The following is a 25,000-nucleotide window of genomic DNA, read 5'->3' as shown; positions in this document are numbered from 1 at the left end:
TGTGACTGTAGGTGGAACTCTTCTCTGCAGATGACGTAGGGCTGTTTGGAGTGTATGCACTCTGTATGTGTGTGTGTGTGTGTGAGTGCGTGTGTGTGTGTGTGTGTGTGTGTATGTATGTGTGTGTGCATGCGTGCATGCGTCAGCATGTGTGTGTCTTCTCACCTGTGGCTAGGGGTGTAAATCACAGCCTTCATGACGATACGATACGGTATCGATTTCTTAAATCAGGGATTCGATTTTTTTCGATACTTAAGAATTCCCCACGATACGATGCGATTCGGTTCGATTCAATTTTTTCCAATACTTTTCCACTACTATTGTGTTATGGAGCTAGGGCATTGCACAGGGGCCAGCGATTCGATTCTTTTCGATTCTTAAGAATGCCCCACGATACGATGCGATTTGATTAAATCGCTGGCCGATACTTCCGATATATCGATACTTTTCGATTTTCTTTACATCCCTACCTGTGACTGTAGTCGGAACTCCTCTCTGCATATGTCGCAGGGCTGCGAGAAGTGTATGCACTCTGTATATGTGTGTTTGTGCGTGTGTGTGTGTGTGTGTGTGTGTGTTTGTGTGTGTGTGTGTACGCGCTTCTCACCTGTGGCTGCAGTCGGAACTGCTCTCTGCATATGACGCAGGGCTGCGAGGAGTCTCCCTCCTGAACGGAGCGCCTCTTCACCTGTTCCCACTCCGTCTCCGACAGCCTCCTCTCCGGAGCCTCCACCAGACCCATACGCTGGGCTGCAGACACAGACACAAGGCACAAGGCCGTGCATCTCATTATCTAGCCTCCCGTCCTTGCCTTGCTCTCTGGAGCCTCCACCAGACCCATACGCTGGGCTGCAGACACAGACACAAGACACAAGGCCGTGCATCTCATTATCTAGCCTCCCGTCCTTACCTTGCTCTCCGGAGCCTCCACCAGACCCATACGCTGGGCTGCAGACACAGACACAAGACACAAGGCCGTGCATCTCATTATCTAGCCTCCCGTCCTTACCTTGCTCTCTGGAGCCTCCACCAGACCCATACGCTGGGCTGCAGACACAGACACAAGACACAAGGCCGTGCATCTCATTATCTAGCCTCCCGTCCTTGCCTTGCTCTCTGGAGCCTCCACCAGACCCATACGCTGGGCTGCAGACACAGACACAAGACACAAGGCTGTGCATCTCATTATCTAGCCTCCCATATTTGCCTTGCTCTCCGGAGCCTCCACCAGAGCGATGTTCTGGGCTGCAGACACAGACACAAGGGCGTGATGCATCTCATTATCTAACCTTCCGTCCTTGCCTTGCTCTTGTGGCCTCACGATGCGAGGAAAGACGTCATTGACGACGATAGACGTTTCATTCAATATCTAGCAGAAGCACATGTTGAATGGGGAAAAGTAGCCAGGCCGTGCCCTCCTGGTGGCGTAACAGCTTCACCGTTGCTACCAGTCAGGTCAAGAGCAATGCAAGTACTTTCTGAGCTCCCGCAAAATCGGGAACCCCTCCCACTTTGTTGGGAAGCAAACAATCATTAGCAAACCAAGGGAGGCAGTTTGGGAAATGCCGTTTGGGAAATGTTTATTGTTATGCTCTTGGTCAGACCAAGTCTTAAAGAGATTTGAGTCGATGATAATCAGGCTAAAATGGGCAGAAGCAGACACAGACAGACAAGGGAACACACTGAAGGTCTATCTAGCGGTACATACACATACGTAACCAGACACCACAGAGATGAGACCGAACAAACAATGTAACACAAAACAACACCACACCACAACACAACACAATTCAAACACTCAATGACATTAAATTGAACAATTAAATTGACTTAATTCATAATTGAAGAATTTTAATTGAATGAAGTAGTCATTGAATAAATAGTGTATGGTACCTGTGTAGTTATAACTAGTTATAACTAATTCATGAATAACGCTGTTGTCACCGTTATCACGTCACTACAGATCAGATGTTTTTAAATTGACATAATCAAAGACGATCTTGATTGACTAGGTCAGGGGTGTCAAACTCAGGCCAGGGGGCCAAATCTGGCCCGCGGAGCCATTTTATTCGGCCCGAGATCATTTCAAATGTGTATTACAGTTGGCCTTGGCCCACATACACCATTAATGTATGGTGTAGAAAGACTGAACAAGAAATGTGGTGTGTCACATGATGTGCAGATACATTTCAGCTATCATATATGATGGGAAAGAGGGTGTGTGAAGTTTAACTCTGAGTATGAAGCGCATGTACTCATAATTTAAGTCCAGATTTTAAAATAAATGTTGGGTTCGGCCCACGACTTTGTTCCAGATTTTGATTTTGGCCCTCAGTCAATTTGAGTTTGACACCCCTGGACTAGGTGATAAAGATTCACTAAATAAATACCCAGAGTAAGTGGCGGAGGCGCCGGGTCCAAGACGTACTCTCTCCCCTCCGATGACCTCTGAGCCTGGTGCTGGTGGTGGCACTGGGTTTGCTGTGCCGGCCTGCTGTCGCCGCCTGTGTGCCTGTTTCTTTGGCACTGTCGTTGGCCTCTACCTCTACCTCTACCCCCCCTCAGGTTCTTCTCCCTCACCGGGTCTCGTATCGACAGGCTGTGCATCAGGGTTCTGGCTATGTGGTCCTGGAAAGCCACCGCTGTGAGGGCCATGTTGCTTCCATGGTCTGACTTCGAGATGTTACACTGTGGGACGGGAGACATCAATAGTAGGCTATTTGTTTATGAATTATAGTCTACTTGTTGCTGACCATTTTGCCTCCTGACAAGTGGTGCAGCAATTAGGCCTATAAATCGAAACAACATTATGAATTAGCCTAAACTATAGGCCTACAATAGGCCGGCCCACTGCAAAAAAAAAAAAAAAAGGATTAAAAACTGCCTGCTGACAATTACTTTTATTGTGAAATGAAGCCTGCTACCTTGTGAATGTAACAATGTTGATAGACAGTCACAGTTCTAAGAACACATGGGAAAACTAAATTAGGCGTGCGGGGAATTATTTTTAGGCTAACCACAACACATTGATGTCTTCATGAATACCTCATCTGATTCACGAGAACGTGCTGCAATATGACACTACATGTTATGAAGTTCATACAATGTTTTGGAGCAGCTGCGTATCCTAAGGCATCTGACACTTCAGCAGTTCAAAACTGGTGAGTTATTGCAAGATAAAACAGAGATTGTTAGTAGTCAGCCACTGATAATAGACGTCATTGTAATCAGCTGAAAGATGTTATGACAAAGAAGACACGCTATTGAGCGTGCACAATCTTTGATTTGCAGTGTGCACCATGTTCAACGACGAGGGCTAAAAACAAAACAGAACACGTGTTGGTTACAATTGTAGCCTAAGTGAAAATGCCACGTTAACTAAGTAGCGTTAGCATGCTTGGAACGCTCCATCAAGGTGCAGTTCTTGTAATACACGGATTCCAAAAAAATAGTTTGCCACAACTGTTTATCGAAATTCATCTAAACAGGTGCATGAGAAAATGAAAACGCCAAACCTTCCGCATTGTCACTCGGGAAAGTGCCTTTGTTTGGATGGTTGCTATGAGACAGAGGTGGTGAGTTTTCTTCACAGACCACTCCTAGGTCGAGCCTACAACATGATGGGAAAAGAAGAAAGTAAAACTGAAGGCCTAGGTCTGACTCATCATGACTCTAGCATTCTCTTCATTCATTTAATCCAGTCAGTTAAGGGAGGTATTAAACAGCTGTCATGTGGGGAGATGAGAACCGTATTAGACTGAGTGCTTTGCCTATAGATATGAAAACATAACCAACCAATTAGCCTAATTAATAAGCTTAAAAATCATTCCAACTTTACTGAGCTGTTTAAATAATCTGGAAATGCAAGTGCGCACACACACGCACACTCACACAGAGGCATCCACATTCCGTATGCATTACAAAAGCCTGAACATTACTTTGCCTTTCACTTTTTCATTAGACTTGGAACTCGGCTAGCAGCTATGCTGTATAAGAACACACCTGTAGGAGATGGCAGTCAAGTTCATTCACTGAGTTACCCTTTTCCTTGCAGTAACTAGGATACCATTACCAGGATGAGCCTTGGTTCCAACACAACTGTGTGTGTGTGTGTGTGTGTGTGTGTGTGTGTGTGTGTGTGTGTGTGTGTGTGTGTGTGTGTGTGTGTGTGTGTGTGTGTTTGTGTGTGCAGGGCTGCTGACAGCTTTGGCTGGGCCTGGAACAAAAACATCTCAAAGGGCCCCAAACCCAATACACACAATGTAATGAGGATCTTCTCTCCTTGGGCCCGGGACAAGTGACCCCTTTGTCCCCCCCTGTCAGCTTCTCTGGTGTGTGTGAGTGTGCGTGCGTGCATGTGTGTGTGTTTAGCAAAGGCAACAGGATCAACACCTAAATTTAACCTTTTTTCCCAGGGGAAGGTTTTCCGCACACAACCTTAAAAGGGCCGTCTCCACAAAGGTGAAACATCGCAGCTAGCTGTCGCTGAGCGAACAAAGCATCAGCTCATTCCTTCGTTGTGAGCTCAGGTATCTCACCTAGGTCACCCTCACGCACGAAAGAGACACCCCTCTCTGTCTTGCACACACAAACACAAACACATAGACAGACAGACAGACAGACAGACAGACAGACACACACACACACACACACACACACACACACACACACACACACACACACACACACACACACACACACACACACACACACACACACACACACACACACATTTTTTGACTGACCAAAACAGACATCATGATGAAAGTCACTTTGGTTATTCAGCGATGTGGTTTCTGCCCTGGAAAACAACCACATACCACACACACACACACACACACACACACACACACACACACACACACACACACACACACACACACACACACACAGGTGTGTGCATGCACACAAACACACAGATAGACAAACACAGACACAGACAGACACACACGCACGCAAATGTACGCTCACACACACGCCAACACACACACACACACACAGGTGTGTGTATGCACACAAACACACATATAAACAAACACACACACACACACACACACACACACACACACTCTTGCATAAATGCTTTTGGGCATCTGACGTGACTTTGATGTCCTGTAAGGGCAGACTCGACTCAGATTCCTGTCGATGAGATGAGATCCTCCACTCCACTCCACTCCTCACTGGCCTGTCAATCAGCCCTCGGCCCGTTTAAGAAAACAGACAGGAGAATCTGTCTGTGGGTGAGGAGGGAAGCCCTTTCTGCTTGTTCAAGAGGTTGCTGCATTCTTGAGCTTAAGCAAAGAAAAAGCCAGACCTTGGGCCCGTAATGCCACTGACAAAGGCGTTGGAACAATTTATTAGCAAAGAATTCCAGCGCGCAGAGTGCGAGTGCTGGTAATCAAAGAGTTGCCTTCTTCTCGAGAAAAGGGCCGACATTGGGGCCTTGCCGTGTGTTTTTAAGCAAATGATCGCGGCCTCTGAGAAAAAAAAGGAAAAAAGAAAAGCGAAAGATGTGTGGTGGAAGAGATGAGGCTCAAGCCCTCGCATAAAGGCTGCTTTCTTCCAACTGTCATCGAAATGGATTTCGGAACGAGCTTTTATTTTCAACAGTTACAATGTTTGCCTTTTTTCTCCCCCTCGTCTTTCTAAATACTGTTTTAAAGAGCTTTTTATTTAACTTTCTTCCCTCCGTGAACCTCTTTACCTGATCGGTGGTATTTTGAGAAGAAAAAAAAACTTCATGTTGTCGTGCAAAGAGCTGATGACTTAAGAAACAGGAGGGGTAAAAAAAAAAAGAAAAAAAAGAAAAGAAAAAAGAGAAAGGTCTGTAGCCATAATGCTTTGAAAGGGAACCCTTTCCTGAACCCCTTTGCAAACTTTGTGAGGCACAGACAGCTTGAAAAGGAAAAAATAATCCTGCTATTTATCTCTGTTCAAAGAAATGTACTGGGCATGTAATGTGAATGGCAGCATGTTCGGATGCCATCCGCCAAGAAAAAAAAAGAACATGAAATGGAAAAGAACTTAATGACTGTTTACACAGTTTTGTGAATCATAGCAGATGTGAACAAGTGAACACCACCATACTGTAAAGATCTGGTGATTGCTCAATATTTATTTGCACTGTGTATTAAAAAAAGTGAACAATGAAGTGTGCACCTGTGGCAGGTATTGTAGGCAGTAGGGCTTGTTTGGCACAGGCTGCCACTGCCACTGATGTTGCTCTAGCCCTTTAAAGAAAATAATAATGAAATAAATAATAACAAAAAAGAAAATAAGGGGAAAACAAATCAGTGAAAGACATCAGGAGGCTTGATATTAATCCCCATAGGCAGCCATGCTTCTGCTCCTGTGAGGCTGTCTGTCTGTCTGTCTGTCTGTCTTTCTAGGTAATGATGACCCCCCCATATGTTGTTGAGGGATCCGTCGCTTCACTTGTGGATCTAGACACAGCGCTCTGTTAGCGAGGCTTTATTTTGCCTGCTGTCAATCAGTCCGTCGTCTCTGCTCTAAAGCTTGCTCCTCTCCCTTTTCACGTCGCCTGACACTGGACTTGACCCATGACCGTGGAATTTGGATCCAAACTGTCATCCTGATTATTTTCCTCACCCACAACCCTTAAAAAAAGCTAAAGCTTATCTGATGTGCTCTCAGAGTGTGTGTGTGTGCGTGTGTGTGTATGTGTGTGTGTGTGTGTGCGTGCGTGCGTGCGTGCGTGCGTGTGAGAGAGACAGACAGACAGGCAGGCAGGCAGGCAGACAGACAGGCAGACAGACAGACAGACAGACAGACAGACAGGGAAGGGAAGGGAAGGGAAGGGAAGGGAAGGGAAGGGAAGGGAAGGGAAGGGAAGGGAAGGGAAATTGGGGCATCTGCATACCATGACAAAATGACTGATGTATTTGTGTAGTAGCCTAGTGATATAGTACAGTGGAGTATTTTGATCAAGTTCAGCTTCAAGTTCTTAATCAGGTTCTGGTTACTTAATTGGCACCCATGTTTAAACTAGAGGTTTGCAGAAACAGGACATCCTTACATTTTCCATAACACTCACGTTCAACACTGTAATGAATAATTAACAGTACATGCACAATAGCAACGGAGAAGAACATTGAACATTGGGTAACACTTTATTTGAAGGGGTCTACATTAGGGTGCGTCATGGAAGCGGCATAAGAATGACATGACACGTCAATAACTTTATTGACATATTATATATAATATACGTTCTATGTATGTCTGCTGTTGCCCAGTCTTGCACTTTATATGTCTGTATGGGTATTGTAGAGGTACTCTAGGTGTAATGTATGCTTACTGTCTATGTCAAATGATCTATGTCAAATTGTCTATGTACACACCTAAAGCCTATGTCTGTGTCTGCATGGTAAAGTGAGAAATGTAATTTAAAGCCGACTTGACTTGACGATATTATTAGTGTTCATGACTGTGTTATCACATTGTGTTATTCACAACTAGGGCTGTAACGATTTGGTTCGTATCACGATTCGGTTCGTATCACGATTTTTGACATACAGCTCGATACACCCCACGATTTCTGAAATGTATCTCATTTGAAGCTTGGAAGCACTATCACATCAAATTATATGGTTGTTGTCTGGACTGAAGGATAACAAAACTTTGAAAGAGCGTATCACGATACTGCCTCCTTACATCACGATACAGTATTGTGACTGAGTATCACGATTTCTCGGTTCGATCCCATATCGTTACAGCCCTATTCACAACGTTAACATTGTTTGGGTGTCATGACATTCCAAATGCTAAAGGACACATGACAACAGTCATAAACATCAATAATGTGTCATTAATGTTCCTGTTCCTGAAAAGTGTCATGTCATTGTTATGTTGATTACATGACACCCTTATGTAGAGTTACTGAAAATTGTTCGACACTCATATGGGCATCCGTGATCTAATGAATTGTGAGTCCCTTGGATTTGGATGGCTCAGGGAACTGTAAGCTGTGGCTTTGAATAGCAGTGTCAGCTAAGTGTCATGTAATGTCCTCAATGTATGTTCATAAAGAGTGAATATACAACATAGAGGATGTCCTTGGCTCCATGCTCATGGCTGGCTGGTTTACTATTATTATGTAATGGTCCACCTTTAGCTGTGCAACTGTGTTTTCTTACACTCCACGCGGGTCACTCCTTCCTCTGTGCGTAAAAAGATTTACAGTATCGTATGTGGGTTGAGTACTTATTGAAGTAATGGGCTGTGACCCCTTGCCTCGTATATTTGTGTTTAAATCAGACTGTTGTCAGTGTTGCCATGATAAAAAGGCGGGGTGGTGGAGGTGCTTCTGTGTGTGCGTGTGATATACAACACTGTCCACGGCTGAGTTATGGAGTAGATATGGGGCGGCAGGGTCACAACACTTAATACGCAATTATGTCAGCTGAAGAGGTGACCCGTGCACTAGCCACCTCCTCGCTCGTTGGATTCAGACTGTGTGTTGGTGTTGGGTGGGATGCGGGAAGTCTTGGTGGGTATGTGTTCAGGCCCACCGACAGGGGGGGGGGACAAAAGGGGTATGTTGTCCTGGGCCCAGGGAGATATGGGGACCAGAATTGGGTCTCCCTTACATTGTAGTATTGGGTACGGGGCACTTTCAGATGACTTTGTCCTGGGCCCAGCGATAGCTGTCAGTGGTCCTGGGTGTGTTGGGTGGGATGTGGGAAGTGTTAGTGGGGAAGTGTTGGGTGCATGATGGAGTGGACTGAAATCAAATGATTTCTCGACCTCCATGACCACAACCATCACGACCCCACCCCCCACCAATAACTGCCTCCATAATATGACTTTAATTACCTGATGGAGAATGGCGGCAGCCTGCTCCCCACCCCCCACCGCCCACTTCTCTCCCCTCTCCCCTCTCCTCCTCCCACCCCCCCTGTCTTTGTGCGATCTGGTCTAACGTAAGTGAGAACCAATCAAGCCGGAGTGGACAGAAGTGCAGTTCTGTTTTTCCGTAACCTCCCCGGCTTGGTCTCGTCCCTGCGTCATCGCTGCGCTGCGCTGTGCTGTGTCTGTGCTGACTAAGCGGTGTGCCGTGCTGCTGCGCGGCCCATAAACGGGCCAAAAACAGAACATGGCCGCCATGATGACGTCTTCTCCAAAACGGAGATGGAGCGGCTGGCCCGCGTACCCAACCGGCCTCTTTCCTGTCGATATGGGCTGCTTCGTCAAGACGAGCTATACCGATGACTTAAACCCGAAGCCGATGGCCAAACAAACGCCCACCCCCTGGGACGGAATTGCAAGTGCTTTGTGATGGCTAGCTTGTAGCTCTGCTCGATGGGCATCTCATATTGACGCGACGCCGGGCCCAGAGAAGCGATTAGAGGCGTCCTCTGTAAATGAAATACAAATCACGCTGCAGCCAGTGCCGGGCTTCACTTCGGGAGGGAGGGAGGGATTTTTTTTTTTGTACTTCATTTACTAAGTGCTGCATTACCTCACTCTTTGGGAGCCAGGCCTGCCAATGGATTTGCCGTAAATCTCCCCCCGCCGCGCGCATGACAAACACGCTCACATATCACGAAATGTGGCAGCGCCTATTAGCACTTGAGAAGTTATAGATTGGTTGTTTTTGAGAAAGTGTGTGTGTATTGTGTGCATGTGTGCGTGCGCGCGCGCGCGTGTGTGCGTGTGTGTGTATGTGTGTGTGAGAGAGAGAGAGAGAGAGAGAGAGAGAGAGAGAGAGAGAGAGAGAGAGAGAGAGAGAGAGAGAGAGAGAGAGAGAGAGAGAGAGAGAGAGAGTGTTTGTGTCTATACCTGTATATGTATGCGTTCGTCTGTGTGTGATTGTGCATTTTGTTTGTACATTTTTGCACAGGTGCATACGTGTGTGTCTACCTGTGTGTGTGTGTGTGTGTGGTCATCTGAGAGAGAGAGATAGAGAGGGGGCACACCTTGCTCCTGCTCACCGTGTCCTTTCGGCTGGCTGCGATATCGTCCAGCTCGGCCGCTTGAACCCTGTGCCCCCTGCTGTTGCCTCCAGTGTTTGCTGAGAGCAGAGAGAGACTGGACTGGACTGGACTGGACTGAGAAACCTTGGCAGCTGTCAGCTGTCAGCGGTGCGGTGCAGCACGGTGCACTGCGGTGCTGAACCCGCCAACACACTCAGCCACTGTCTGTCTGTCTCGCTCTCTCTCCCTCTACTCTCCTCCACTCTTCCTCTCTCCTCCACTCTTCCTCTCTCCTCCACTCTCCCTCCACTCTCCCTCTCTCCTTCACTCTCCCTCTCTCTCCCTCTACTCTCCTCCTCTCCCTCTCTCCTCCACTCTTCCTCTCTCCTCAACTCTCCTCCACTCTCCCTCCACTCTCCCTCTCTCCTTCACTCTCCCTCTCTCCTCCCTCTCTCCTCCACTCCCCCCCTCCATCAGGCTGTCAGTCATGTGGGGGTGAGAGGAGGTTTCTCAGTGTGGTGTGGTATCGCGGTCTGGGTCTGGGTCTGGGTCTGGGTCTTGGTCTAGGACAGGGTCTGCGCTTGCATGACATGCAGACAGACGCCACTGTGACTGCAGCAGGGTCTGAGTGTGATGTAAAGACGCCAGTGCCACTAGCCACATTTCATGTCACCCACGTTTGTGTGGGGTCACCCCCGGCAGACGCCACTGTGGCTGCCTGCGCTGGCTGAGCACGATTTCGCCCACTCCTTGGGGTCACCTGTGTCAGCCCTCAGGTCATGCTCATGTCACTCAGGCTGCCATGTAGGGAAGTGCCAAAATGCCACAAAACAGGAGTTTTTTAAACCTGACAGCTGAGCTGTTGTAACTGAGGTTGTTGTCGGATGGTTGTGCACATCCGAATTAACTTTGCAGGTGCTAATAGGAGACGGTCCATCATGGCTTCCTGTTACCCTTATACCTGACTAAGTTTCAGGGGCAATGAAATGTTGCGAAACGTTTTAATTACATTTGGGCTTATACAGTTATATGGGCAGTCATGGATAAGCGGTTAGGGCATCAGACTTGTAGTCCAATGGATTGGTTCGACTCCCGACCCGCCAGCTTGGTTGGGGGAAGTAATTAACCAGTGCTCTCCCCCATCTTCCTCCATGACCAAGGTACCCTGAGCATGGTACTGCCCCGCTGCACTGCTCCCTTTCGGGCACCATTGGGGGCTCCCTCCTTGCACGGGTGAGGCATAAATGCAATTTTGTTGCGTGCAGTGTGCACTTCTGTGCCGTAGAGTGCTGGGTCAGTATGACAATGGTGGTTAACTTTTTCCCAGTTGGGCTTTCACTTTTCACTTCACATATTTGGATCACAAATGTGGAGCACATTGTGCAGACCAAACTGTTTTCTTGCTGTTGTAACTGACCCCAAAATCTTATACTGTACAAATAAGGCTATTAAGCTAGTGCTTCCTATGCTAACAGTATGCTACGCTTTTGTGACAAAAGGACTTATATTTGAAGCCAGTGAACCTTCATTTTATGGCAAATGAAACCTGAAGGCAGATGAATAAATTAGGATGCATATTTTTGCTGTGCAGAGATCTTTAAAGGTGCACCCACCGTGTAATATTTTTAGTAATTAATTTCCAGAATTCATGCTGCCCATTCACAAATGTTACAAATGTTTAAAGAAATACTTACCACCACCACCACCACCTCCATCAAATTCTAAGTATTCAATATGACTGGGAAAATTGCACTTTTCTTACATGAAAAGGGGGATCTTCTCTATGGTCCGTCATTTTGAATTTCCATAAATAGACATGGTTAGCTGAAAAATCTAGTATATTTTGGTCATATTAGTAAATATTTGTTTATTACTAAGTAAATATTCATTATAAGGTCTAATTTAGCAATAGGCAGCACAATTTCAATGAGAAGCATAGTTGCAATACCTATTCTGGCCACAATCTTACACAGTGCACCTTTAAACCGATGCTGTCAGGTTTCCCAGAGATAAGATCTGACAGAATGACTGTAGACAATATGTACGGTACTACTATAGGCCTATTCCACACTGCGTAAAAAAACTTTCCACTTTGATGATTATAATTACACTTCTACAGTGTACATAGGAGATGCACTTAGTTACCACCACTGTGCACGTCCACTGTGTGTTGTTCAGTGTGTGCTAAGTGCTTAGCAGTTGAATGGTGCACCCAAACCCTGCAATCTCTGCAACACTCTCGTCCTCTCGCTCCCTCACATAGCCACAGCAGCAGCAGCAGCAGCAGCAGCAACCATCTCTGGCGCGTAATGGCCAATAATTGAGCAGAATCCATCACGGTGGCTTAAAATAGACTGTCATAATGGCTGCAAATTGTAGCCCAGGCGGTACAGGGGAATTAACACAAAGGAAAGAAAATGCCGCCTGGCACATTATTATTATATATTTATATGTGTGTTTGTGTGTGTTTGTTTGTTTGTGTGTGTGTGTGTGTGTGCATGCATCCCTTCGTGCATGCGTCCCTTCGTGCATGCTGCGTGTGTGTTTGTGTGTGATGAGTGTCCATCCCCTACCAGCCACACAGATGATACTTAATCCTCCTCACCTTTTTCGCCTTTTGTGCATTTTGTGCTGTTTTCTTAATTACACCTGCAATTTGTGAGTATGATTGCACTGTGCAGTGTGCAAAGAAGAACAGTGAGTTGAGTTCACTCAGGCCGCAAAGATTTGTGCTGTGGCAAATCAAGAGTTTCCTCTAAACCGTCAAAATTGCCCCTGTCAGCTCACCGAGAGGAAACAAGCCTTCATCAGATATCATCCCACAAGAGAGACAGAGGCTGTTGGCATGGAAACCCCATGGGTTCATGGGATGGGACGTTTGAATCAAACTTTGATGATGAACGCTTAAAAAGTGGCTTTGGCATAAAGAAGAAGAGGAAGAAGAAGAAACACATGAGTCTGTTGTGGAAAATTAATGTTTTCAACAAGTGTAGATTTACAGTCATTAATATAGCCCCTCGCTCGCTTCATTCTCCCCACCCCCCTCCCCTGCTCTGCAACCCAAAGGAAAAGCAATTAACGCATGCAGGGGCGGATCTAGCCATTTTGGGGCCCTAGGCGAAATATCAACACGGGGCCCTGTAAAATGCATTATATATAGACATACAATTCAGTGTTTTGATGCTATTTTAGTGTTTTGAGTCATAGGCCTATATATCTCCAATTACTTTGCATAAGTGACAAAGCCTATACTTTTGTGTGTTTACTGCAACTGGTGTGACAGTTGGGGCCCCTATGGCGGACAGATTTGGTCGGGGCCCTAGGCACTTGCCTTGGTTTGCCTAATGGAAAGTCCGCCTCTGAACGCATGAAGAGGGCTTCAGCAGCTGATGATGACAAGCCTGCAAACTTCCCTTCCTCGCTCGACTTCATAAATCATTTTGTTATTTCATGTGATTGAGCGAGCGAGGGAGCAAGGGGAGCCTACGCTACGTACTGTTCTACCTGGGCTTCGAGGAATGTGTTTGTGGTAGAACCTCGTAAATGCAAATCTCTTTGGGCAATAAGGATAAATATCTTTAAGCGCTCGCTCGAATTACCACATAATTGGGGACTTTCCACCTGCACTTCAGAAGCCCTCTCTCGTTTCGTTTCCCCCCACGCCTTTTTGTTGTTTGGGTCCATCGTGTAGGCTAGAGGTTTCGAAGTCAAAGGCGATGGTACAGTACATGGCGAACATATGATTAAAAGAGTAGGCCTGGATTTATAAATCGGATATATTGCTTGAGGTTTGTGGTCTATAGGCACTTCCAAAACCAACGACATCAAGCATCAATATTTTTAACAAACAAACAAAAAAAAGTGTTAAGACATGGCCCCTGTTGTAAATTTGCTGTTACAAGAGTGGCAATGACCAAGTCGTAGTGTATTACTAAATGCTCTGTGTAACGTCGTTGTAGTAGTCGGTTATGGTAGTACAATCTTTTCAACGACTAGTACAGTGTTCAACTGGTGGGACAGTGCTCATGGTTACACCCTGAGTGGAACTTAAATCAACACTAAGTAGTTTCCTCTTCAGGCACCCTACAGTTTGGACGTGGAATTGTCTGTCATTCAAACTACAGAGAGTTGATCCTGCTCCAGTTATTGTGTAGGCCTAGTTATTGTAACTCATAGAGAGCGGTAAAGTGAATTCGGAAAACCCTTTCGGCCTATTACAAGTCGCTGAACCACTGAAACAATTTTGAAAACGTTACTTTAAGTTATTAAAAAAACCTAGCTAGTGTTATTCTAAAACAGGTAGGCCTATACCATGACTGTCCCTCAACAACACATTGGACATTGAAACGGGTGTACTGTACTGTATACTGCCGTGCAATACTAGAACGCAGTAACACAAAATGGCCGAAAAATTTTTTATATCGGAAATCGGTTCTAAACTACCTCATTTGTCTTGTGTCCAAAAATGGTGGTCCAACACCGTTCCGTTTTGGAGAAAACTCATTTTGAAAGTGCAAAAATGACCCAAAAAAGGTTAAACAAAAACGCTGTAAATCGGCGAGTTACTGCTACACGTTCCAATGGGACTGGTTTGAAAGTAGACAGTAATACAAGCTAAGAACGCAGTAACTCCTGCAGTAACTCCATTTTGTGGCAGTAATACCAGCCAAGAACGCAGTAACTCTGTTTTTTGTGGCAAAAAGACACATAAATGTTGTTTTTTGGGGTTTTTTTTGTGTGCATTAAATTTCTATCCTAAACAAGCATTACCAGGAAGTGTCACCACCAATTTACCGACAACACAGTTATCGCACCATATGGAAAACTTTGAAGCCTTTTTTCTCAGTTTGCCGTTTTCAGAGTTACTGCGTTCTAAGATTGTAGGGCAGTATAGTATATCCTCACTGTGCCCGTCATGTCTGCACAGGAGGACACTTCTAACACTTTAAGCACCCTCCATCGCTCGCTTGGCTTGCACAAACGTGGATGATTGGATTGTTAAAGCCAAGTCCGACGGTGAACGGTGAAAGAAAGAAAGGTAGAAAAAAGAAAAAGCAAAGGCGAAGTCAAAAGCCTGCCAGTCTAAATGACACATGTTGCTGCGCTGTTCAGCAGGCAAGTCATTCAGCACCGCTTTGATTCTTCAAAGTATGTTGAGACGCTGCCAGCCGAGAGCGCGATCCTTCGGGCTCATGTTGTAATTTCAGACGGCGATGACAGCTGAAACTACCCGTGCATATTTACTTGTTTTCCAAAAGTGTTAAAGGCACAATGCAAACATTTTCCTTTGTGTCTTCTTTTTTTTGGTTCTTTCCTCTTAGTGGTCTTGTATAAATGGTACTTTGATAAATTAATAGTTTGATAAATAATACAAGTTGCTTTTATTTTAAATCAGGAGGCATAACATGGTTCAAAGTTGTTTTGGGTATTTAAAGATAAATGTTAAACCTTACTGTCCCAGGCCTGTTTTCAGACACCCTGCCTGAGGTGTTTCAGCAATGTGAATAGGCCAAGGATAGATTATTACATGGGCCTACTGGGCCAAGGCCCAGGGGCCCAAGAGTCAAGGTAACCCTGAAGCCCCAAGCCTCTGTATTTCTATTCTCATGTTGCATTAAAAATCACTCTTTTAGAAACTTTATTTTCACATTTTCTTGGAGGGGATAAACACCTGAACCCCCAACAATGTAGGGTCTCTTACATCTGGTCTAAAACCACGAATCTTTTTGTAAACGAGCAACACTCACGTAGGGGGGCCTTTGTTGTTGTCTGTCCCAGGGGCCAGTGGAGTCATGATCCATTGCTGGAATAGGCGTCTTTATCCAGTCACACATTTATTGTCGTTTCCTTTTCCCGCCACGGACCAGTTGAGATCAAATAAGATGTTGAATACTTTTTTCTTTCATAGAATACAAATTTTCATCATGTACAGAAATGTTCACAATAGACCGTAATAAGTAAATCTCCGATGACTAATTCTGAGTGAGAGAGCCGTCAGGAGGCTAACGTGAGAGTTTATGAATGGGACAAAAATAGGCTCCCTTCAGGTTTTAAGGAAGCATTTTTCACTAAGCCGAGAGTTATGACATTTGATTGTCACTGTGTAATTGCATTTCCCCTGGTGCGTTTCAATGTGGTGCAATGAAATGTCCATCAGCCAACCCACAAAATTTGAAACAAGGTTTTGATGAGTGTGGCAGAGTTGGATATGCACTGTTTCAGGCTGTTAACATTGCGAAAACAAAGCCGCTAACTTGTATCTGCAGCGAATATACTCAAAGAAACGTGTGCGCTCATGCAAACAGACACACTTACAGCTCACTCACACACACACACACACACATAGACACACACACATAGACACACACACGCACATGCGCACGCACGCATGCACACACACACACACACACACACACACACACACACACACACACACACACACACACACACACACACACACACACACACACACACACACACACACACACATACACACGTACAGGGAAAACATAACGTGTCAATGCAAAAATGCAACCAATTAACTTAGCAACCCTTTGCATATCATACATGTTGTCAAAGCTTTAGAGTAGGAGAAGTTATGATAATTGATCTTTGTAAGTACTGTAAGTGTTGAGTATAGACAGTATAGTAGTTCAGAGAAAGCAGAAAGTGTTTGTACACTTAAAGGGGCACAAGTACTTCATTCGAACCTACTGGTAATATTGCTTGATAATTTGTTGTTGAAGTCGTAAACTGCCTTTTACCTTTAGCTTTTTTTGTCTACGGCCACCTGTCATGAGTCAGGGAGGATCAGTTACATCAACATCAGAACACAGCACAAGAATGCTTCATAAGCAGCGGCGAGATTTATTGGCCCGTGTTCAGATATACCAAGGGCAATGTCTGTCTATTTCAAAAGGTGGAAACCAGGTCCCCATTTCATTCCCATCACTGTCCAATTGACTCGTGTAAAAATTTCCATCGGTACACACTTGCTTCCTGTTATTGGTACGATCATCAGTCAAGATTGGAGATCCCTCAAGTCTCAACAGGCAACAGGTTATCCCCCCCACTCCCCATTCTCACCATTAAATATGTCTAATCCCTAGGGCGATTAAAGGCGGCATGTCATCTTTAATTTGACATTTCAGTGTCCCTCTGGCAATATGTATTAATTAATTAGGCAAGTGTTAATGCCTATAGACAAGGAAAGCACCGCGTTGCAGGCTTGGGAAAATCACGCCTCCGGACAAGTGATGATATTTTTTTAAGTCGGCCGATTGGCGTGGGTGGGTGCGCTTCCTCTCTCAGGGCGCTCTGCCAGGCGCGTTGTTTCCGTGCGCATTACCGTGGCGATGGCGGGCATCTCCTCTCGAGGACGTTGCCGTGTCGATCATCTACTGTCGTGCTGAAAGAGGACAGCAAAGCGGTTTTCGTGGATGCAGCTAAAACGATTGCTGTGAAAGGGTGACAGCCCATTGGCTGTTCGCCTGGCTCGCCGTCTCTTACCTTGCCAAGGTAAACAGGTGTGTTGTTGTTCGTCGCTTTGCACTCTCCAGCTATCTGACAGCCAGAATGAACCAAAATAGCTGGGCTGTGTTTTGCTATTAAGTCCACCCTCTCTCCTTCGGAGTGCGTCAGCTGCAGCGACAACTACAGGTCTGCCTATCTTACACTCTTGAAATGTAAAAGTTCCCGGAAGAACCCAGTTTGTCACTGTGGAGGAAAACATTCTCTGAGGAACCTAAGACTTCTCTGAGGACCCTGCACTGTAAAAATGCGTCAGCTGCAGCGGCAGCTACAGGTCTGCCTGTCTTGCACTGCTTAAGTATAAAAGTTCCCCGAATAACATTCAGTTTGCAATTGTGGAGCAACCCGTACACATTCTCTGAGGAACCAAAACGTTTTTGAGGGCCCTGCACTGTGATAATAAAAAGTTACCTGAACGACATTCAGTTTGCCATTGTCGAAGAACCCCTAAACGTTCTGGGGAATCTTAAAGTTCTTCGAAGAAGCTATATGTGACACATTAGTTCTTGGAAGATTGTCAAGGACTTCTTGAAGGTTCCTGAGAGAGCCTAGGAACCCAAAGATTCTTTGAGGAACCCTTTCTTTGGCACAATGTAAGGACTTCTCTAAATACTCCAATGAAGGAAGGACATGCTCTACAGAACCTTGGGGTTCTTCTCAGAACGTTTAGGGTTTCTTTTCATAGAATCTTTAGGGTTCCCTTTAGAGAACTTAAATGTTCCACCTCGGGAGGTTCTTTCAATAGCCTTCAATTTTGTACAGTGAGCCGTGCTGCATCACTCATGCATGCATGTCGTGCGTTCTGTGTAGACGGACGACATGACAGATCTGGGGACAGATCTAATCATGCTGATTAGATGATGAGAGGGATGTGGTAGCAATTTCTACCATGCATGACATAAAAGGTGTGTGTGTGTCTGGGGGGGGAGGGGGTGCATTTTATTGCCTCCTGTTTGTTTTTTGTTCCACTGATTTTCCTACAAAAAAAAACTTCAAATGAAAGTGACAGGTGACAGACAGACAGAGAGAGAAAGACAAACAGCATCAGTTGTCATCTGGAGTGGTTTTGATAGGGCGGCTGACATTCCAAGTCTCGCATGTGAACCTGCGGGTTCCCGCCCCTTGACTGTCCTGTCCTCTGCTGAGAGGTGAAATGGAGGATCAAGGACAGTAATGGTGCGGCTGTGTTTACATTTTTCTCTGATGTCCTACTTGACATCTTTCATCTGACGCCATGAATCAATATAGTGACGGAATGGGGCGGGCAGGAACTCGTGTGTGTGTGTGTGTGTGTATGTGTGTGTGTGCGTGTGAGAGAGAGAGAGAGAGAGAGCGAGCGAGAGAGATTCCAGCGTCCTCTCATTCTCTCAAATGACTTGTTCTAATTCACACGACCCCCGCAGTCGGGTGAATCCTTCAATGTCGGTCAAGCTGTCTGTATCAGGCTAAGTGCATGAGCATGTGTCTGTTTTTTCACCTTGTGTGTGTTTTTTTTACTGCTATATGGCTGGCATGCTAGTGATAGACTGTCTACTGCATCCAGGTTCTGGTGGCGTGATAGCACTAATACTAGGGAAGAGTGCGACTTACTTTCAAAAGGCACAGTTTTGAACCACTAATGAACCACTGATGTAATTTACTCAAAAGATGACAAAAGGCACTTTTCTCTTTAGGTTAGACTATGGTCATCTGCTCATTTCCGATTCACTCTTCACATTTATGTGTGATGTGGGAAAGCCACATTTTCTTTTTGAAGTTTCTCACCACATGACATCATCGTGAGGTAATCGTTTTATTGTGACAACATAATTAGAAATAGCTCGGCTGTGTACGTAATTGGAAAGAATTTGATTTAATATGAATTGTTGTGTTACATCATCCTGTCTTTGATAAAGGACAGGTCAGGCAACTGTTCCGTGTGATAAGCCAACACACTTAGATCAGCATGCCCATTTTAAACTGCGCCTCAGTCCGCATCACTGACACTCAAGGCCGGATTAAGATGGCCTGGGGCCCCTAGGCTACAGGTTGCTGTGGGGGCCCCCCCAGAAGGCAAATTTTGTGACACATTCACATAGACTGTGTCTTAATTATGAGCTGGGAATTAAGGATAACATGTCTACCAATTTTACTGTACACAACAGTCAATATTACATGTCGCAATTCTGCAATTTTTCACTTTTGGCCATGAGGGGCCCCCTGGCAGGTGGGACCCCTAGGCTGCAGCCATATTTAGCCTGTGCATTAATCCAGCCCTGCTGACACTATACCCCGCTGTGAAGTGTTTGGGGTTTTTAATCGCAAGACTGGATGGGGGGCGAAGTCATTCACTACCTCCAAGCACACCACACCACAGCACAGCTCAGCACACCACAGCACAGCTCGTCAGTCCTGCAAATGCCCCCCGTGCACCTGAGTACAAGCCTCCACATCAAAGCTACCTGAAAAGACAGAGAGGGAGAGGGAGAGGGAGAGAGAGAGAGGGAGAGAGAGAGAGAGAGAGAGATAAAACAGCGAGTGAGACTCAGACACATCAAGCCCCAGTGTGCCCTTTAAAGCGTAATTATACCTGTTGCTATGATGAGAGACACATCACACAGGGCTGTGATTAATAAACAAGATGCTGTGACCCATCAAGAGGCCGACATGTGTCTGCTCATCCCCTCCCCTGCCTTCCCACCCCCTACCCCACCACTGTAAGCAGCAATTCATTGTCTTACCTGAGTAGAACTCACATACATACAGTGTACTGTAGATTGCATGTGGGCCATTGATATAAACATGCATACTGCACATACATACTGTATATACACACACACACACGCAGCACGCACTCACACTGACACACACACACACACACACACACACACACACACACACACACACACACACACACACACACACACGCACACGCACACGTACACACACACACACACACACACACACACACAATAGTCAAATCACATAACTAAAAGTGATCTCCCCTCTTATTTAATTATTTATTTATTTCACTCTCATTACCAGCATGCATTTACTGTGTGAACACAAATGCACACAAAGACAAAATAGTGGAGTGCCGTGCACATATACATACAAACCAACAAACAAACAAACACACAAACACAAAAAGACACAGAGACAAACAAAAAAGCAATGAACAAATGGTCGTAACCAAAGATGACCTCCCCTTTTATTTTCTTTCTATCTTTCTCATTACCTACGTCTGTCTGCTTGCATGACCTGTCCTCGGCGATGTGGCTCTTTGTCGGGCCGTCTCTCACACCTGCCGTGAGTGACAGCCGATGAGCGCTGGGCGACGGGTGCAGTCCTCTGCACGCCGCGCCGCGCTTTCATCTTTCAGCCACCAACGCTCCCAGAGCACTCCGCTCGCCCCTTTGTGTCCAGGCCGGCGGGGGTAAGTGTTGCGCTTGGCGCGTTTAGTAAACATTCACACCTAGTTCTTTCGTTCGTTCTTTTTTTTTTGAGTGGTGGATGTGTAGGTGGAAGTGTGTGTGTGCACGTGTGTGCGTGTGTGTGTGTTGGGGTGAGGAGAAGTGTGTGTATGGGGGGAGGGGATGGGCTCCCCTCATCAAAAGATGAGCTGCTTCCCAGTCAAGCTGGTGTTTGCGTTGCAAAAGAACACAAGGGTTACCTAGAGATGAGCTCATGCCATACCTGCGACTGAAAGGATTTTGCGTGTGTGTGTGTGTGCGTGTGGTTGTGTGGGATGAGCAATCCTGACATGGCAGCTGTTGTGAATGCATACACGCAAGCATGTATTGTACAGTACGTTCCCAGGTGTGCCGTTTCTCACCGCAATGAATACTACAAGGGGAACCTCCGTTAGTGTTGTGTATTATTGCAATGGAGCATGTATTGGCTTTGATTCCATCACGTGCTAATAATAATTGCTACATTGGTTTTGTTTGGAATTAAAGTCTGTTGCCTACTTTTGTCTTCCTTTTTTCTTTTCAGTGTTTGGGTATCACATTATATTTTTCTCCATTATCAGGTGCTTCATGCACACTCAGATGGATGATATGGTGTGCGTGCGTATATTGAATTTGAACCACCTGGCATGGTGTAGTAGCCTGGGCGAAAGCAGACTGTTGACTCCGTCAAACAGTCTGGACCAAGCTAAGAGGAATCTGTTTCCATGGAGGACGGGAGATGGTCTGACCTTACTCTGCAATTTAAATTCATTGGAGTTCGAAATTAAAATTAAAATTAAAATTGTGCTTTATTAACATGACTGTTACGATAGTGTTGCCAAAGCATACAAATAACAAGACAAAAGTGTGACTAGTGTTACCTTAACCAATCAGTAACGGACTCCATGGGTGAATTCTGTGTCACCACTCTCAACTGTTTGCTGATTGGCCGAACCGTGAGCGAACCGAGCTAGGAGTGTTGGGCCAGACTATGTACGGAGCCAAATGCTTTGGGTGGAAGTACGTACCTGTAGGATTGCGTCGTCGGGCTAAATGTGTAGTATTGATCATCAAAAATATAATACTAAACCTACTCTCCTGAGTCCTCTACGGCATCAGTAAATCATTCACATTACTGACAAAGACCAAGCCACTTACCTGTAGCAGTGGTCATCCCCCCCTGGCCTAGTGGGCTAATATGGCTGTCTGTTTACCCAGAGAGATTAAGAAACAATTAGTCTGCTTGGTAGTAGCCCACCACCAGTCCTGAGATCCGGCTGTCTGGCCTGTCAGGGGGGACTAGGATGCATTCCAGGCAAGGACACATTCGGATTCTACACAGTAGGCACATTGGGGCCTCCGCACACCGGCTCCGACAGCACTGCGGAACACTTTCGCTTCCGACACAATTCCGACCCCCGCACACAATTTCACCACAGCAGAGCATGGATAGTCAATGGGCGGCTCAGACAAAATAGAACTCGTCTCTAATCACCAACCTATGTCGGCGCCAGTGTGCGGGGCTGTATTGAAAACAATGGAATCGGAGCAAAAAGTAGCATTATACTTTTTTGTTGCCAGGGGCTTAGCAGCAAATTATGAACCTGATCAAACCTGATCTAAACATTCTTTATTGCTCTAAACTTGAGAATTTCCAACCAGTTCTTCTGCCCTCTTCAGCCTCTTAATTGAATGTGTAAATTGGCACGTGGCTGATGGAGTCCAGGTAACAGGGTTGCCATGTCTCATCTCTGTGCTGCCTCAGGGAGTTAACGGGGGGGGAGCAAAGGGGTCTCTTGTCCCAGGCACAGGGAGAGAGGGGGCGCAGAATTGGATCCTAATTACATTGTATGCAGGGCTATAAAATTAAGATTTTTAAGCATTTGGCTGGTTGGCCAGTGTTAATTTAGAGCCCCGATTGTATGTGTTGGGTTGGGGGGCCTTTCAGATGTCTTTGTCTTGGGCCCAGCCAAAGCAGTCAGTGGTCCTGCCTCCCTTAACCCCCCCCATGTGGAGCTGAACAGCTATCTGGGTCTATCAGAGGCTGCATGGTGAAATTGATTCTGTCTCTCAACTTTGCCGCTGCCGCAGCCTCTGCCTCCGGTCAACAATAGCTCAACTGAGGCAGTGCAGACTGCCACAGCATCCTTGGAGAAACAATCAGGCTCTCATCACTGATTGTTTGTCCATCCAAGGTGTGTGTGTGTGTGTGTGTGTGTCTGTGTGTGTGTGAGCGTGTGCGTGTGCGTGCGTGCATACGTGTGTGTGTGCGTGTGCACGTGTGTGTGTGTGTGTGTGTGTGTGTGTGTGTGTGTGTGTGTGTGTGTGTGTGTGTGTGTGTGTGTGTGTGTGCGTGTCTGTGTCTGTGTGTCTGTGTCTGTGTCTGTGTCTGTGTCTGTGTCTGTGTCTGTGTCTGTGTGTGGTGATGGGGTTTTTAGATTTGTACTGCAGAGACAGACAGCCACCCAACCTCCACCCACATGCTGTTCCTTGTAGGGTGAAAGGCTAGTGAGCAGTGTAGCCAGCAAGGGAATGTGAGTGTGTGTGTGTGGGGCGGTAGTAGGTTTCTGACTGAGATGACCCCATTACACACCAATCCAGGGGTTGTAGGATGATAGTGTAAGGGGAGGGACTAGAGTCCGAGATTCTGAGACTGCATTGGGGTTGTATGAGCGAGAACGATGGGGGGCTGAGGAGGGGGTGGCCAATGGGTGAGGGTGGGCTCAGGGCGGTTCTACTCAATGGTTAGTTTGGTGCCCTAGGTGTGCAGTGCAACCCCTCTCCTTTTTGTGTATTTACTGTATAAATTGTGAACAGCATTGTAGTATGCTGATCGAGCACAGCTGATCTAGTACTATATAATGAATGTCTGTGAATAATTATGGTCAATATGAAGTTTAATGCTTTATTTTGCTTTATTTTCCCCAATACACTTGGCGCCCTAGATGACTGCCTTGTTTGCCTACAGTATGCAATATGCATAGCCTTGGCCCTGGGTGGGTGGAGATTTTGCAGTTCAGATGGAAGGGGGCCATTTGATTCTGAGTCAGACCCTGTCACAGGGCAAGGCGGGCAAGACTGTGTGTGACGTTTGGCACGCTGTGCCGTGTTTGGCATTGTTTTATTTCTGGCTGTTCCACTCAGCACATTGCCACACTGTTTTTCCCCCTCAGTTCTATAAGCAGCTTTGACCAACCAAGTGTGATCCTTCGCTAAGTATTTCACTTCAACAATTCGCCATTGTTTGATAAGTGTGTGCGCGCACCTGTAATTCTCCCATTAAGAAATATGTATGAGGGGATCGGTCTGCATATGTGCAAATAAATGAATAAATAAATAATTTAAATTTAAATGAAAAAAAATTAGGCCAATATTCTCAGAATGTGACATTGAGCCCTACAAATGGAACATGTGGCTATTTATGGAATAAAGAAAAGCATTCTGAGGTCATTATGATTCAGGGGGTTTTTCTGAGAAAAAAAACCTCCACAAATATTCCCTAAGTAATCACCTTATCTGAACATTTCTTAATTATTTTGACGTTGAAGGTTCCCACCAGTTTCTCTTTTCTTTTGCTCTCTTTTTGAAGCAGGAAAGCAAACTGACCTCTTGGTGTGTTTGACCTCTTGTGCACCCCATTCTCTCTGGGCCGCACTTTGAAGGACAGCTGTTCCTGCCGTTGAGTGTTTGATTAACGCTGCTGAAAGGAGGGCTTTGTTGTGTTTTTCCGTCCAGCGTCCAGACTTCTTTGGTTGTACAAGGAATTGCAGTCTCTCTCTCCCAAGGATGCGTCTCTCTTCTTAGGCCTTCTCTGGCTTTTGAGTGTTATTGTGTGTGTGTGTGTGTGTGTGTGTGTGTGTGTGTGTGTGTGTGTGTGTGTGTGTGCGTGCGTGCGTGCGTGCGTGCGTGCGTGCGTGCGTGCGTGCGTGCGTGCGTGCGTGCGTGTGTGTACATGTGTGAGTGCCACCTTCCGTTAGCTGATCTGTTCACAAATCAAGCGTTCATTATCCAGCATGAAATTTGCTGGTCCTGTCTTTGCTGTGCAGCATCTTACCAGAAAAGAAACAAACTCTCTAGCCTACAGTGCTCATAGACTGGAGGTTTAAG

The 25,000-nt window shown here is 45.9% G+C and overlaps 1 protein-coding gene and 1 long non-coding RNA gene across 3 annotated transcripts in view; one reads left to right on the top strand and one right to left on the bottom strand.

Annotated features, from left to right (window-relative positions):
* The window catches only part of rnf32 (ring finger protein 32), a 36,223-nt gene extending 32,644 nt beyond the window's left edge, over positions 1–3,579 (bottom strand). For both annotated transcript variants that reach the window (XM_063207082.1, XM_063207083.1), the window contains exons 1-3: positions 3,516–3,579; positions 2,391–2,688; positions 608–750 (exon numbers count right to left, since the gene is read on the bottom strand). In XM_063207082.1, the coding sequence (XP_063063152.1) occupies positions 608–750; positions 2,391–2,688; positions 3,516–3,524 (450 nt within the window). In that variant the 5' untranslated portion in view covers positions 3,525–3,579. The remainder of the gene's footprint in view (positions 1–607; positions 751–2,390; positions 2,689–3,515) is intronic.
* A 766-nt stretch (positions 3,580–4,345) lies between these two features.
* Positions 4,346–25,000, top strand: part of LOC134455788 (uncharacterized) — a 61,922-nt gene continuing 41,267 nt past the window's right edge. The window contains exon 1 of the long non-coding RNA XR_010036159.1: positions 4,346–4,529. This is a non-coding gene — a long non-coding RNA (uncharacterized LOC134455788). The remainder of the gene's footprint in view (positions 4,530–25,000) is intronic.

This window comes from Engraulis encrasicolus, chromosome 9, assembly GCF_034702125.1.
Source record: "Engraulis encrasicolus isolate BLACKSEA-1 chromosome 9, IST_EnEncr_1.0, whole genome shotgun sequence".
In the NCBI taxonomy this organism is placed as follows: Eukaryota; Metazoa; Chordata; class Actinopteri; order Clupeiformes; family Engraulidae; genus Engraulis; species Engraulis encrasicolus.
Note: the sequence above shows the minus strand (reverse complement) of the source record. Positions and strands in the feature narration are given on the sequence as shown.